The sequence below is a fragment of the Pseudophryne corroboree genome, chromosome 10 (assembly GCF_028390025.1).
Source record: "Pseudophryne corroboree isolate aPseCor3 chromosome 10, aPseCor3.hap2, whole genome shotgun sequence".
NCBI classification, from domain to species: domain Eukaryota; kingdom Metazoa; phylum Chordata; class Amphibia; order Anura; family Myobatrachidae; genus Pseudophryne; species Pseudophryne corroboree.
Window position 1 is genome coordinate 301,029,212 of NC_086453.1, and position 15,429 is coordinate 301,044,640.

Consider the following 15,429-nt stretch of genomic DNA (forward strand, 5'->3'; position numbering starts at 1 on the left):
CTGAAGCCGAAAGGACTGTACCTTTGTCTGTGAGGAAACCTGAGGTAAAATTATTTCTTCCCAGCAGTTGCTGTGGATACGAGGTCCCAGAGACCATCCCCAAATAATTCCTCACCCTTATAAGGCTCTCTATGCGCTTTTTAAGTCAGCATCACCTGTCCAGTGACAGGTCTCTAATACCCTCCTGACAGAGTGGACATTACATTTATTTTGGATGCCAGCCGGCAAAATATCCCTCTGTGCATCCCCCATATATAAGACGACGTCTTTAATATGTTTTTATGTTTTCCAACTAGTATCCCTGTTTGACAGGGTCACCGACCACGCTGCAGCAGCACTATCTGCAGGTCTCAGTCTAGTACCTGAGTGTGTAAATACAGACTTCAGGATAGCCTCCTGTTTTTTATCAACAGGTACCTATTAAAGTGGCCGTATCCTAAGACGGCAGTGCCACCTTTTTTGACAAACGTGTGAGCGCCTTATCCACCCTAGGGGATATCTCCCAGCGTAACTTCTCCACCTGGCGGGAAAGGGTACGCCATCAGTAACTTTTTATAAATTACCAGTTTCTTAACGGGGGAACCCACGCTTTCACACACTTCATTTATTCATCTGATGGGGGAACAAAACACTGCCTGTTTTTTCTCCCCAAACCTAAAACCCATTTTTAGAGGTGCTTGGGTTAAAGTCAGAAATGTATAACACATTTTTTATTGCCGGGATCACGTCACGGATGTTCCTAGTGGATTGTGTATATGTCTCCACCTTGTCGACACTGGAGTCAGACTCCGTGTCGACATCTGTGTCTGCCATCCGAGAGAGCGGGCGTTTTTGAGCCCCTGATGGCCTTTGAGACGCCTGGGCAGGCGCGGGCTGCGAAGCCGGCTGTCCCACAGCTGTTACGTCATCCACCCTTTTATGTAAGGAGTTGACACTGTCGGTTAATACCTTTCACCTATCCATCCACTCTGGTGTCGGCCCCACAGGGGGCGACATCACATATATCGGCCTCTGTTCTGTCACCATATAAGCCTCCTCATTCACCATGTCGACACAGCCGTACCGACACACCGCAGACACACAGGGAATGCTCTAAACGAGGACAGGACCCACAAAAGCCCTTTGGGGGGACAGAGTAAGAGTATGCCAGCACACACCAGAGCGCTATATATATACAGGGACTAACTGAGTTATGTCCCTAATAGCTTTTATATAATATACTGTATACAGTGCCAATTTTAATGCCCCCCCTCTCTTTTCCCTCTTACTGTACTGTAGAATTGCAGGGAAGAGCCAGGGAGCTTCCCTCCAGCCGAGCTGTGAGGGAAAAATGGCGCCAGTGTGCTGAGGAGATAGGCTCCGCCCCTTTTTCGCGGCCTATTCTCCCGTTTTTTATGGAATTCTGGCAGGGGTATTTACCTCATATATAGCCCCTGGGGCCATATATTGAGGTATTTTAGCCAGCCAAGGTGTTTTTATTGCTGCCTCAGGGCGCCCCCCCCCAGCGCCCTGCACCCTCAGTGACCGGAGTGTGAAGTGTGTGAGAGGAGCAATGGCGCACAGCTGCAGTGCTGTGCGCTACCTTGGTGAAGACAGAGTCTTCATGCCGCCGATTTTCCGGACCATCTTCTTGCTTCTGGCTCTGTAAGGGGGACGGCGGCGCGGCTCCGGGACCGAACATCAAGGCTGGGCCTGCGGTCGATCCCTCTGGAGCTAATGGTGTCCAGTAGCCTAAGAAGCCCAATCCGGCTGCAAGCAGGCGAGTTCGCTTCTTCTCCCCTTAGTCCCTCGCTGCAGTGAGCCTGTTGCCAGCAGGTCTCACTGAAAATAACAAATTCTAAGACTATAACTTTCTAAGAGCTCAGGAGAGCCCCTAGTGTGCATCCAACCTCGGCCGGGCACGAAATCTAACTGAGGCTTGGAGGAGGGTCATAGTGGGAGGAGCCAGTGCACACCAGGTAGTCTAAGATCTTTCTAGAGTGCCCAGCCTCCTTCGGAGCCCGCTATTCCCCATGGTCCTTACGGAGTTCCCAGCATCCACTAGGACGTTAGAGAAATCTATGGCAGTTTGGTCATGCTCTGTCCCTATTCCTGCAAAATCTCCTAGCATGTTCCCACAGAAACGTGCACTTGCCCAAATCATGCAAGATGACACGGATACCGATTCTGATACTGCAGACGGTGATGGGGAGGTGCTGAGGGGGGCGGCATCCCTTGCTAAGGGGGTGCAGCTCATGATTGAGGCCATTAGAGATGTGTTAATTATTAATGACACAACACCTGAGCAGGTTGAGGAGGCTTACTTCACTGACAATAAGAAAGCCCCGCTAACCTTCCCTGCGTCTAAAGAATTAAACGATATATTTGAAAAATCCTGGGAAAACCCGGTGAAAAAATTCCAGATCCCTAGAAAGGTTCTGGTTGCTTTTCCCTTCCCTGTGGAAGATAGGAAAACATGGGTTAACCCACCCACTGTGGACGCATCTGTCTCCAGACTGTCTAAAAAGGTGGTTTTACCTGTCCCTGGATCTACCGCGTTAAAAGAACCGTCTGATCGTAAAATTGACACTACGCTCAAATCCATTTACACTGCTTCAAGAGTGGCGTTAAGACCCACTATTGCCTGTGCATGGATTTCTAAAGCCATAGTAAAGTGGTCAGGCACATTACTAGAGGATTTGGATACAATGGATAGAAGTGACATTGAACTGTTTTTACGTAACATACAGGATTCTGCGGGGTTCATGGTGGAATCCATGAAGGACCTGGGGACGCTGACGGCACGGATATCTTCCATGTCGGTCTCAGCCCGCAGGGGACTCTGGCTACGCCTATGGTCTGCAGACGCGGAATCCAGGAGAAGTGTGGAGAACCTACCCTACACAGGTCAGGCTCTATTTGGGGATGTGTTGGATGCGTGGATCTCCACGGCAACCGCGGGTAAGTCACCTTTCCTTCCCTCTGCTACACCTTCTACGAAGAATCCATTTACTTCAGCTGTGCCGTAGTCCTTTCGGACCACTATGGTAAAAATGTCCAAGCCTCCTACCACTTTCTTTAGAGGTGGTCGGGCAAAAACCAAAAAGACCTGCTTCTGGTTCCTCAAAATCCTCAGCATGACGGTGGACCTCAAAGCCTGGAGGACGGGCTGGTCGGCGCGAGACTCAGACGTTTCAGACACGTCTGGGTGTCGTCCGGCCTGGATCCCTGGGTACAGGATATTGTGTCCCAGGAGTACAGACAGGAGTCTCAAGAACTCCCGCCTCACCGATTCTTCAAATCAGGCTTGCCAGCTTTGCTGACAGACAGGGCTATCCTACAGGAAGCCATCCTAAAATTTGAAAAGTTACAGGTCATTGTCCCAGTTCCACCTCATTTGCGAAACAAGGATTATTATTCAAACCTTGTCACGTCTAGCAAAGTTTGGGGATCCGGCAGTTGAGACTTGCCCAAGGAGGTAGCAGGCTGGGGAAGAACAAAATGAGGGGGTTGGATATAGTTCCTTTGCATACGGAGCAATGAAGGATGTAGGCGGAGTTTGAGAGTCAATGGAAAGTATTTATTATGTACAGAGCAGAGGTAGAAAACTGAGGTTGATGAACGGTGACTTGAGAACGTGGTCGTAGACAAAGAACTGTGGAACTGTGGGTGAGAGTAAAACGAGGCTGAAGACAAGAACCTTGGACTGCGACTTATGAGATGAAACTGCGGTAGAGGAGCTGAGAACTGTGGACGGTAGTTTGGGTCGTGACTGGAGACTGAGAACTGTAGACTGGCTTGAAAGATGAAGCTGGAGATAATGAGCTGAGGACTGTGAATGGTGGTTCGAGGACTTGGCTGAAAGCAAGAATCTGCGGACTGTGGCTTGGAGGCAAGAGACCCGGGGTCGTCCGTGCCCAAAGGGTCTTACTGAACCGGGTTTTCCAAGAGCGTCTCCACGGGCAGCAGCAGGCTAGGAACGGGAAAACTGCAGCAGCAACTGAGAACTGGCAAAGCAGGGTTAGAAGTACCAGAATACAGCAGGAATCCTGGGAGCACAGGCTAAAGCACCTACAACAGGGTTGTAACTTGAAGCACTGGCATCCCTGTCCTAAACCAGCCCCCTTTTATAGGAAGAAGTCTCCCAGGATTGGCTGGAAAACTAGGAACAGGAATTATGTCAGAAACTTGGTCTCCAACATGGCGGCGCCCAGTAATGCAGACCTTTTCTGACAACATGCTGCTCACTGCCCCTGGTCTCCTAGGCAACGGCTTAGCGAGAGCGAGCTGCTGCAGCGGCGTCCCGCCGCCACGAGCGGACCCCCTCAACGCCATTACCGCTGCCTGTACCCTTGAACCCAGCGCCGCAGCCCTCCACCGCCGCTGCCCGGCCGCCCGTGAAGCCCGCCCCGCGGCCCCAGCGTTCCGGTAAGACCCCGGATGCTGACAAACCTTTTAGTGGTACCGAAACCGGATGGTTCGGTCAGACCAAATTTGAATTTGAAATCGTTGAACCCTTACCTGAGGGTGTTCAAATTAAAAATGGAGTCTCTCAGAGCAGTGATTTCAGGTTTGGAGGAGAGAGAATTTCTGGTATCCCTGGATATCAAGGATGCGTACCTCCACATTCCGATTTGGCTGACACACTAGGCTTATCTCAGATTTGCACTGTTGGACAGTCACTATCAATTTTAGGCACTGCCATTCGGCCTCTCCACAGCACCGAAGGTATTCACCAAGGTGATGGCGGAGATGATGGTTCTCCGCAGCAGACAAAGGGTGAACATAATCCCATATCTGGACGATCTGCTGATAAATGCATCGTCCAGGGAGAAGTTGATGCAGTCCATTGTTCTCACGACTCATCTCAGGGAACACGGTTGGATACTGAACCTTCCAAAAATCACATTTGGAGCCGACCAGAAGGTTGGCTTTTCTGGGAATGATCCTCGACACGGAAGTGCAGAGGGTATTTCTCCAGGAGGAGAAAGCATTGGTGATACAAACAATGGTCCGGGATGTCCTGAAGCCAGCCCGGGTTTCGGTTCATCAGTGCATTCGCCTTCTGGGGAAGATGGTGGCCTCTTTAGAGGCTCTACAGTTCGGAAGGTTTCATGTTCGGCCCTTTCAACTGGATCTCCTGGACAAGTGGTCGTGATCTCATCTACACATGCGCCAGAGAATACGTCTGTTGCCGAAAGCCAGGATTTCACTTCTCTGGTGGCTGCAACTACCTCACCTTCTGGAGGGCCGCAGGTTCGGGATTCAGGACTGGATCCTTCTAACCACGGATGCGAGTCTCCGGGGCTGGGGCGCAGTCACTCAGGGGGTAACCTTCCAAGGAAGGTGGTCAATTCTGGAATCCAGCCTTCCATAAACATTCTGGAACTAAGAGCCTTCTACAACGGTCTTCTCCAAGTGGCCCATCTTCTGCGAGATCGAGCCATTCAGGTGCAGTCGGACAATGTAACAACATAAACCGACAGGGCGGAACGAAGAGCAGAACTGCAATGTCAGAGGTAACAAGAATCATCTTCTGGGCAGAAAAACACGCGTTGGCGATGTCAGCAATCTTCATTCCGGGAGTAGACAACTGGGAAGCGGACTTCCTCAGCAGACACAATCTCCATTCAGGAGAGTGGGGACTCCATCCGGAGGTGTTCACGGAGGTAACAGATCTTTGGGGTATACCTCAAATAGACATGATGGCCTCTCATCTCAACAAGAAGCTTTGGCGGTATTGTTCCAGGTCGAGGGACCCGCAAGCCGTGGCGGTGGACGCTCTAGTGACTCCATGGGTGTTCCAGTCGGTGTACGTGTTTCCTCCACTTCCACTCATTCCAAGAGTTCTAAAACTTATAAGGAGAACAAGAGTTCAGGCAATCCTCATTGCTCCGGACTGGCCAAGAAGGGCTTGGTACGCGGATCTTGTGGATCTACTGCTAGAAGAGCTGAGGCCTCTTCCTCTTCGGGAGGACCTGCTGCAGCAGGGGCCGTTCGCTTATCAAGACTTACCGCGGCTACATTTGACGGCATGGAAGTTGAACGCCAGATATTAGCTCGGAAGGGCATTCCGAACAAGGTTATTTCTACCCTGATACAGGCTAGGAAAGGAGCAACGTCTAAACATTACCATCGTATTTGGAAAAAATATGTATCTTGGTGTGAGTCCGAGAAATTTCCTATGGTGGAGTTTCAACTGGGATGGTTTCTCATCTACCTGCAAGCAGGTGTAGATATGGGCTTTAGGTTGGGATCCGTAAAGGTCTAGATTTCGTCCATATCCATTTTCTTCCAGAAACAATTGGCTTCCCTCCCTGAGGTTCAGACTTTTCTGAAAAGGGTTCTTCACATCCAGCCTCCCTTTGTGCCGCCTACGGCGCCCTGGGATCTTAACGTGGTGTTACAGTTTCTCCAATCGGATTGGTTCGAGCCTCTACCAGAGGTTGAGGTCAAGTTTCTCACATGGAAGGCTGTCACTTTGTTGGCCTTAGCTTCTGCTAGACGTGTGTTGTAGATGGGGGATTTCTCTTGTAAGAGCCCCTACTTGATCTTCCATGAAGATAGAGCTGAGCTCCGGACACGTCAGCAGTTCCTTCCGAAGGTTGTGTCAGCATTTCATATCAACCAACCTATTGTGGTGTTAGTTGCTACTGACTCCTCAATTTCATCAATGTCCTTGGATGTTGTAATAATATAATCAAAAATAGTCTTATTTTTAACACCATCATCCAGACAAACTCTTACATAAAGTACATCCTTTCCGCTTTCACACAGTGGAGGCAGCCATTTTTAAACTTTTGATATCACTGAAGCGTGGGACAGCCATTTTTGTGGAACACTGTTCAGTGGCCTATAAATGTGCTTTAATGATGCTTTAACTACTTTAATGATGCTATTATTATCCTTTATTTGTATGGCGCCACAAGGGTTCCGTAGCACCTAACACATAAGCAAAACAAGAAAATGATGACTTACAGTTCAAGACAATGCAGGACAAGTATGTGGTATATAAACATTTCTGCATCAGCAGTCATAAGACTTAAATAAGCAACAAGGTTGAGACACCAAGGGTTAGGTACTGTTGTAGGTAGTATGGAGTAGATGATAAGTAAGAGAAGGAAAAGCACATGAGGGAAGAGGGCCCTACTGGTGAGATCTTACATTATAAAGGGGAGGGGCAGACAGACATATTTCCCCTCATTGATGTTACTATTTCTTAGCAGATTAATAATCCACATTCTCCTAAAATAATGGCTATCTCCACTGTAAGTCATTTGAGTTACAAGTAATTTTAACAGTGACATAACTTATAGTAATAGACACTTGACTTTTGCTTTTAGGAATATGGCCAACTATCTTTCCGAAACTGGGCTCCGGCCCAAGGTCATTAAATATTTCTGCAAAGCCATGTGATATATAATAATTGTACGTAATGCAAAGCGAGAGGAAAGCATTTTCCATGGCGACGCAATGCTTAATCTACTACAGTATTTACGTTTGTTTAAGTGGACCTGTTACCTACACAGAGCAAAATCATCTATTTTATAGGCTGAACCATGACACAACCTATCAAGTGGCTAGGAACCAATGACATCATTTACATAATGACTGTCTAATTAATATTTACTAGGTCCAACTTATGAAGATATAGATCCTATCTGTTGGACATGCTGCATTCTCATAATTTGCTAGGCCCACAAAATAGCCCCTTCCATTCATTGTGTAGGTAATAGGTCCATTTCTAGACAACAACCTGGACAGCACACTATCACATTAGTATGACGTATCCAGTCAGATGGACAATGAAATTACTTGTAATAACATTTTATATATATCATCCTTCATTGGTTTACTTATAACTAAATTATCCACAATATTTTCTTAAAACTGGAATGATCTTGTTTGACTTTTCTGTGAGGTTGCACTATATTTATTTCCCTACAACCGGAGCCCTATTTAAAGGCGTGTGGAGAACAGAGAGGCATCGTGTATGAATGGATAACTGAAGTGATTTTGTTTTTAATTGAGATAGGTGCATTAGTATACATGTTGCCAGCAGTGATGTTACTGGTTCTTTTTGAAGTGATAGGCTGCAATCTCATCAAGATAGGTTCAGTCTACAAAATGGCCTCCCCCACAGAGTGCCTCAGTAACATCACTTACTCCTCCTGACTCTTGGTTAAGGCCAAAAAATGGCTAACACCAGTGTGTGTTGGTGACAAGTAAACAATATTGCAGTCTATGCTCTGTACTCCACTGGATTTTACTATAACTGCATTTAGTAGCTCATATTCTTGGATTGTTTAACTTTCCCCCTTCTTTATTGATGTTTTTATGTCTTCCCTCCTTTTTACTGCAGACCATCATTGTGGCAACTTAACAGTGTACAAGAAAACTGGTGAGCAGCTCTGTGATTGGATGGCATAATGCAGCCAGCGCAGTGGCTAGTCTTAAGCATGACCCTTCCCCCTGTAACACAGACACGAAAAAACAACAACAAAAACAAAATTTCACATAGAGGCAAAGTGGCATCGAAACGTAATCATATAAAATTCTCACAAAACTTGTAGAAATTTGTCAAGGGCAAAACAACAGAGTCATAACATAGTTTGGGAACAGGGTATTTAGGCAGGAATTGCCTAAAACTTGAAGTGGAAGACTAGGATGCTTATTTGTGAAGTTCATCAAATCCACCCCAGACTTCCTTCTAGTGACAAGATACAAACCAGCTGCACACGTAGCTCCTCCTAGGTCCCAAATAAGCCACCCGTCACTGGAGCTCTTTCCCACATACAGACAGAATACATTGCAGGCTATGCAGAGCTACATGTACGTGAAAATATTCCGGATTAGACGGGTAAAGTGTGGAATAGGTTAGCTCTTTGTAAACAAAGGATATTAACAATCACCATATTATGCTCAATAGGGAGGGACAAGTTTATTGTAACCCTCAGTGGCCACCACTATTATAGCAAGCAGTGATCATCCTATCGTAGCATTTTATAGCCAGCAGTGACCCACTATAACCAGCAGTAGTGATAATAAATACTCTAGGACCTTTCACCTGAGATCAAACACGAGTGAGATCGACCAGATTCGGGTGCTTTTTTTTAACTAAATCACTAGAATTTACTATGTTTCCCTGTTTTAGTTAATCGTGTTTTCCAATGGTGTATGTGTCCGTGTTTGGCTGCCGAGTTTGCCGGCAGCCAAACACTCCCGAACATGAAGCTGCACAGATCAGTGAGATCCGTGCAGGCTTCTCTGTGTAAATGTGTAATAATGTTTTTTTAAAAAGGTATGTGGGATCATCTTGCCAAAGCCCCCCCCCCCATCTTCCCCAAGCATAACCAGTTCTTTGAGCCGTTCATGGTTAAAAAATGTACGGGGAAAAACTGTGTGAGGTCCCCCTGTATTTTAAGAACCAGCACAGGGCTCTTGGACCGTTACTGGTTTCAAGAATACAAAAATACTGGGGGAGAAAGACGGAAATGTAGATGGAAACCACAAGGTTATCCTAGTGGTTCCTATCATAAGAAATAATGTAATGGTTCTCACCATAGACTTCAATGACACTAACCATATACTTCAATTACATTTTTCCCACATTGGGACATCACCAGGCGTGTTAGTGTAATTATGTTGCTCACTAATATGCACAATGAAAAACCAGCTCTTACTTTGCCCTATGTGATTTTTAAATGTCTTCACATTTTCCATGGCTTGGCAAATTATCTGTCAACGCAGCTTCAAACGTAACACAATGTTTGGCGCATCCCTTCCTTTGTTATGTCTCCCCTTATTTCTCATGGCTGTTTAGGATGCTCATCCATTAGCATCTCCAATGTGTTGCTTATTAATTTTAGCTGCAGTTGTATATATCACTCCATTACTGTATATGTATTATGCTACGGTTATGGCACAAAAAGGGGATGTCCACCTTAGACAATGATTTTACCAAATCCTTAACCACTGTGGTCAAACACTTTTAAAATATGTTAATAAAATAATTAAGGGGTCTATTCATGAAGCAGTGAAAAGTGTAGAGAAGAGAGCCAGTGGAGAAGTTGCCCATGGCAACCAATCAGCTGCTCTTTATTATTTTCTAGTATGCAAATTCTGAATGTTACTTCATTGCTGATTGGTTGCCAAGGGCAACTTCTCCACTGGCTCACTTCTCCACTCTTTCCACTGCTTCATGAATAGACCCCTTAGTGTAAATTATTCAGCTCTCTGTAGTTGTAGTCTCTTGTCCAACAGCTCACCTGCACCTTGACAACTGTCTCGTTGGAGCAGTTGTCAGTGACCCTCCTTTTCTTACAGTGTTGTGATTTGCTATCTCCTCATTGTGTCAACTGAGACAGCCAATAGAAATTTAGTTAAAAGGGGTTTGAATTCAAGTTGTTAGGGATAAAGACATTTAGAAGACACTAGGAACACATGTACGAAGGCTGGGCATCCCCTTATCTGTGTGTTGCTGTTTTATTTTTCATTTGGTTACCCTAAAAATGATAGTGTTTCCAGGAATCTCAAACCGCAAATAATGGCGTTAACAGTCCACTGAAGACCAACTGCTGGGGAACTACATCTACCATGATCATTTCCTAGTAGATGAATGGTTGATGATGATGAGTAGAAACTTGTTTGGACATATCTGTTCATTAGGATTATCGTTGCTGTCCTCTGTGAACTCTGCAGGTGACAATAAGGATGTTGAAGACAGCAGTGTCATCCACTATGATGATGGTGCAATCTCCAAGCTCCTGGACCGAAACCAAGACGCCACGGATGACACCGAAATCCAGAACATGAACGAATATCTGAGTTCTTTTAAAGTGGCTCAGTATGTTGTGCGAGAAGAAGACGGAGTGGTAACGCATGTTTCATTAACAATACATCAGTCCTGCTTTATTGTAATGATGTGAAACAAAACCTCTGATCGGTGTTTCACTTTTTACATTACTATAATGATACAATGTGTGTTTTATTTAGAAGGGGTGTAGTATGGTATGCCGGCGCTCGGGCTCCCGGCGACCAGCATACCGGCGCCGGGAGGCCGACCGCCGGCATACTGACAGCGTGGCGAGCGCAAAGGAGCCCCTTGCGGGCTCGCTGCTCTCGCCATGCTACGGGCAGGGTGGCGCGCTACGCGCGCCACACTATTTTATTCTCCCTCCAAGGGGGTCGTGGACCCCCACGAGGGAGAATACTTGTCGGTATGCCGGGTGTCGGGATTCCGGCGCCGGTATACTGTGCGCCGGAATCCCGACATTCGGCATACAGAAGACCACCCATTTAGAAGTGCTTAGATATACATTAAACATGCTTTGTACAAGTACAGTGCTGGTTTCCCAACCAATCTATAACTGGCAAAGAGGAATAAAGAGGTGCTGCAGTCACTGCAAGTGCAAACAGTGGTATTTTACATTACGGAATTTTCTCATAGTCCAGTGGTGCACCTTGGGGGGGGGTGGGGGGTGCACAGAAAAATGTCTGCATCTCTGCATAATAGCAAATATACATATTATCTGCACACAGTATGTGTGTGTGTTGGGGGTGGGGGCACTTAAACCTGATTTCTGTCTAGCAACACAACATAGATGGCCAAATTACATCTGACACATCTGGGAGGTGCGGGGGGTGGTGCACAGGCCACTATTCAAAGCCACGGTTTTGGACAGTGTAGTGTGGGGAGCAGGACTACGATGACGCCTTTGAGTGGGAATCGCATCCACAAGCTGCCTGGTTCAGCCACTTAATTTAATGTGGGTGGGGTAGTTAGCCGGGTTCAGGCTACGGGAGATCCACCTGAGAGTCTGTCATTTCCTGGACGTTCCGGGAGTATAGGCAAGTATGCAGCAGAATGACATATAGATTTAACTGCTGTATATGCCCTAGGTTCCAGCTCTAAGCAGTGGCAGCAACATCATTTTATCCAGCAACAGAGCCAAATTTAATTTAGACATGGTCTATAAATATAGTGTTATCCACAGGTTAAGTAAAAAGTAAGTTGCTTAATACATGATTTAAGATGGACATAATCTGTGATGTAAGTAATTTACCCCAATAGTGCAGTGTGAGTAGCTGTAAAATGATCGCAACCACCAAAAATAATGAAATAAAAACTGTTGGGGCAGATGTACTAAGCCTTGAAAAGTGATAAAGTAGAGAGAGATAAAGTACCAGCCAATCAGCTCCTAATTTCCATGTTACAGGCTGTGTTTGAAGAATGATCGGAGCTGGTTGGTTGGTAGTTTTTCACTCTCCACTTTATCACTTTTCATGGCTTAGTACATCTGGCCACTGTCTTGAAAACCCAGGCAGCTGATGACCTGTGTGGTTGGTCACCTATTCACTGCACCAGCTCAGGTTTTTAGTAATTTTGGAAATGGCCTGTGACCTTAGAAGCTAGACCAGCGCCTGGGGAAGGACCCAACATCATGAAGAGCTTTGTGTAGCTTTGTGTCGATGAGTCTGAAGTGTAGTCTCTTTCTGTTTATATAACCACGTTGTATTTTATATTGTAAATTTCAGGAGGAAGTGGAACGGGAGATTATAAAACAGGAAGAGAACGTGGATCCAGATTATTGGGAAAAGCTGCTACGTCATCACTATGAACAACAGCAAGAAGATCTCGCCAGGAATCTGGGAAAAGGGAAACGAATTCGCAAGCAAGTCAACTACAATGATGCTTCACAGGAAGACCAAGGTTCTGTCTCCTGTGCTCGTTATTAGATCCTAATCACTCAGTACGTAGCAGTGACGTCCCAGGGCCAAACTGAGACACTCACTGCCACTGCCAGCTGGGTTTCCCTCTAAGAACCTAGCAAGTGCAGAATTGCTTGTTGTATCTTAATTTACTATGGATATGCCAAAGCAGACTCTCTGTTGTCATAAGTGTTCATAATGGTGTGAGTTGCCAACGTTCCGTCACTTTTTCCAGTAAATCGCGGGCCACCAACATATCCTATGGGGTCACGCAATCCGGCTGCCGCAGCTCCTACCAGGAGACCAGGAAATCTCTATCTTCCGATAGAGATTCTGGCCTTGGAACTCCCCCCGGCCCCCAAACTGCTGTAGACTGTCAATCACTTGACATCTGCAGTCATAATGCTTCCAACGACGCAGGAGCCATACTGCACATGTGCAGTACGTGTCCGGCTTATGCGCAAAGTACCGGTGGAGTTGCATTGGGACCTGAATCAGCTGCATTGCTCAGAATCAAATTGCCCTATATGTCTAGTAAAGTTTTCATTCCTGTTCAATCCTAGCAAATACAATTCCTGGATTGTCACCATCCTACAAGTCAGGGAAGTGTGATATTTAAGGTGAAGGTGGCAGGTAGAGATGACAGTCCCAATTTTTATTCACTGTGTTTAACATTTTATCCGGTTTGTACATTCTAATAGAATGGCAAGACGAGCTTTCTGACAACCAGTCAGAATATTCCATTGGTTCTGAGGATGAAGATGAAGACTTTGAAGAGAAGCCTGAAGGTCAGAGTAGGTTAAACTTTTTATCTTCTGCATATGGATCACCTAAAGGAATGGTTACACCTGACTTTCAGCTGCAGCTTTGCAAAAGTAATGCTTGCTGCTAAAAGGCATGCGTCCCTTCTCTGCAGACAGCATACATTCCTCTAACAACTTGTAGTCAGTGACTAAGCGTCTTCTGAGGTAGGACGTAAATTGAGGACATCACACTCTTCTTCAACCTGCAGTGGATTGAATCCACAAGTCTGTACAGATAATTTCTGCTGCGGGGTACACTGGGCTCCACAAGGATTAACATCGGGGTGTAGAGTAGGATCTTGATCCGAGGCCCCAACAGGCTCAAAGCTTTGACCTTCTTCCCAAGATGCATAGCGCCGCCTCCTATATCACTCCGCCTCCGTGCACAGGAGCTCAATTTGTAAGTTGGTGCCATGCAGTAAGCAGGCAATCAACAGGAGGGCTGCTCCTGCAGCCCATATTATAAGCTATTTCTGAAAAAAAGAAGAAATCTGAAGACTTCAAGGGCTGCAGCATTGCTGGATGTCAGTCAGACATCCCCTGCTGCAGCTCCATCACTCCCCCAGCAGCTCTGTATACTCCCGCGCCCTGGTTGCCGTGTAACTACAGCGGAGGCTCCGGTGCACTTCTGGTCAGTCACACACACTCGCTGTTGCCCTCCGGGATCGCCGTGGCCGCAGGTACAAGGGGAGGTAAGGGTTCTCTTTGGCCCACTGTTATCACGATCCGGCACGGCCGTGGGAGGCGGGCCACGCACGCTTGAGTGGACACTGTAAAGGGCAGCCGCTCCACTAGCCATCGGGACACAGGGCACAGGTGGGGGTTTTTCTCTCATTAAAACACGTTTTTTATTATAGTCCGCAGCGCCCGGTGGGGAAGCCAGCAGGGGGATAAGGCCTAACCTGTAGCCCCACCCCAGCCCCAGGGCGCCATTTGGGTACATGTTCCCACCCTGGAGCTGCATATCTCTCCCTCACTACCTGTCAGCCGCCATTACACGGAGCTGCGCTGTTCCTGGCACTGCTTGGGCAAATCCTCCTCTGTAAAGCCGCCTGCTCGCCAGCACTGTGCATTTTACAGGACACTTAAGTATTCTACCTGTCACTGGGACAGTGTTAGTTAAGAAAGAGTGCATACTGTCAGGGTTGTGGGGTACAAACACCCTGTGATATACATCCAGTACTTACTGTGTTTTGTTATATCTACTGTTTACATATAGCTATACTGAGTATTACTTTGTATTGCTAGTCCAGTGCAGTTTTATTGCTTGGTATAATCTCTGCATTGTACAATTGTGACTATATGTGTGTGTGTGTGTGTGTGTGTGTGTGTGTGTGTGTGTGTGTGCATGTAGCTGCTGCGTAGCTGCCATTCCGTGTATTTCACTCAGCTTCCTACTCCTATATTCTGTAACCTGAGGGGCTAAGTGCGTCAGGTTTGTTACTGATACAGGTATTTCACAAGATATACTTACTGTGTATTTTTCTTTGTGATTTATAGTCACCACATATCTCTTGGATTCCCGGTTTGTGCTGACACACTACACTGGGAGTTCTTGCTAGGTATATTGCTGCTTATATTGGCCCTCATTCCGAGTTGATCGCTCAGTAGCTGCTTTTAGCAGCAGTGCAAACGCTAAGCCGCCGCCCTCTGGTAGTGTATCTTAGCTTAGCGACCAAAAGGATCGCAGAACTGCTCCAAAAAAAGATTGTGCAGTTTCAGAGTAGCTCGAGACTTACAGTGGGGATTGAAAGTTTGGGCACCCCAGGCAAAAATTCATTTTAATGTGCAAAAAGAAGCCCACGAAAGATGGAAAAATCTTCAAAAGGCATCAAATTACAGATTAGGCATTCTTATAACATGTCAAAAAAAGTTTGATTTTATTTCCATCATTTACACTTTCAAAAAAGCAGAAAACAAAAAATGGCGTCTGCAA

General features: G+C 46.4%; 1 protein-coding gene across 5 annotated transcripts in view; it reads left to right on the forward strand.

The window, feature by feature from the left end:
- Positions 1-15,429, forward strand: part of CHD5 (chromodomain helicase DNA binding protein 5) — a 477,691-nt gene that overhangs the window by 361,501 nt on the left and 100,761 nt on the right. For all 5 annotated transcript variants that reach the window (XM_063943432.1, XM_063943431.1, XM_063943430.1 and 2 more), the window contains 4 exons: positions 8,342-8,380; positions 10,681-10,853; positions 12,517-12,691; positions 13,392-13,484. In XM_063943432.1, the coding sequence (XP_063799502.1) occupies positions 8,342-8,380; positions 10,681-10,853; positions 12,517-12,691; positions 13,392-13,484 (480 nt within the window). The remainder of the gene's footprint in view (positions 1-8,341; positions 8,381-10,680; positions 10,854-12,516; positions 12,692-13,391; positions 13,485-15,429) is intronic.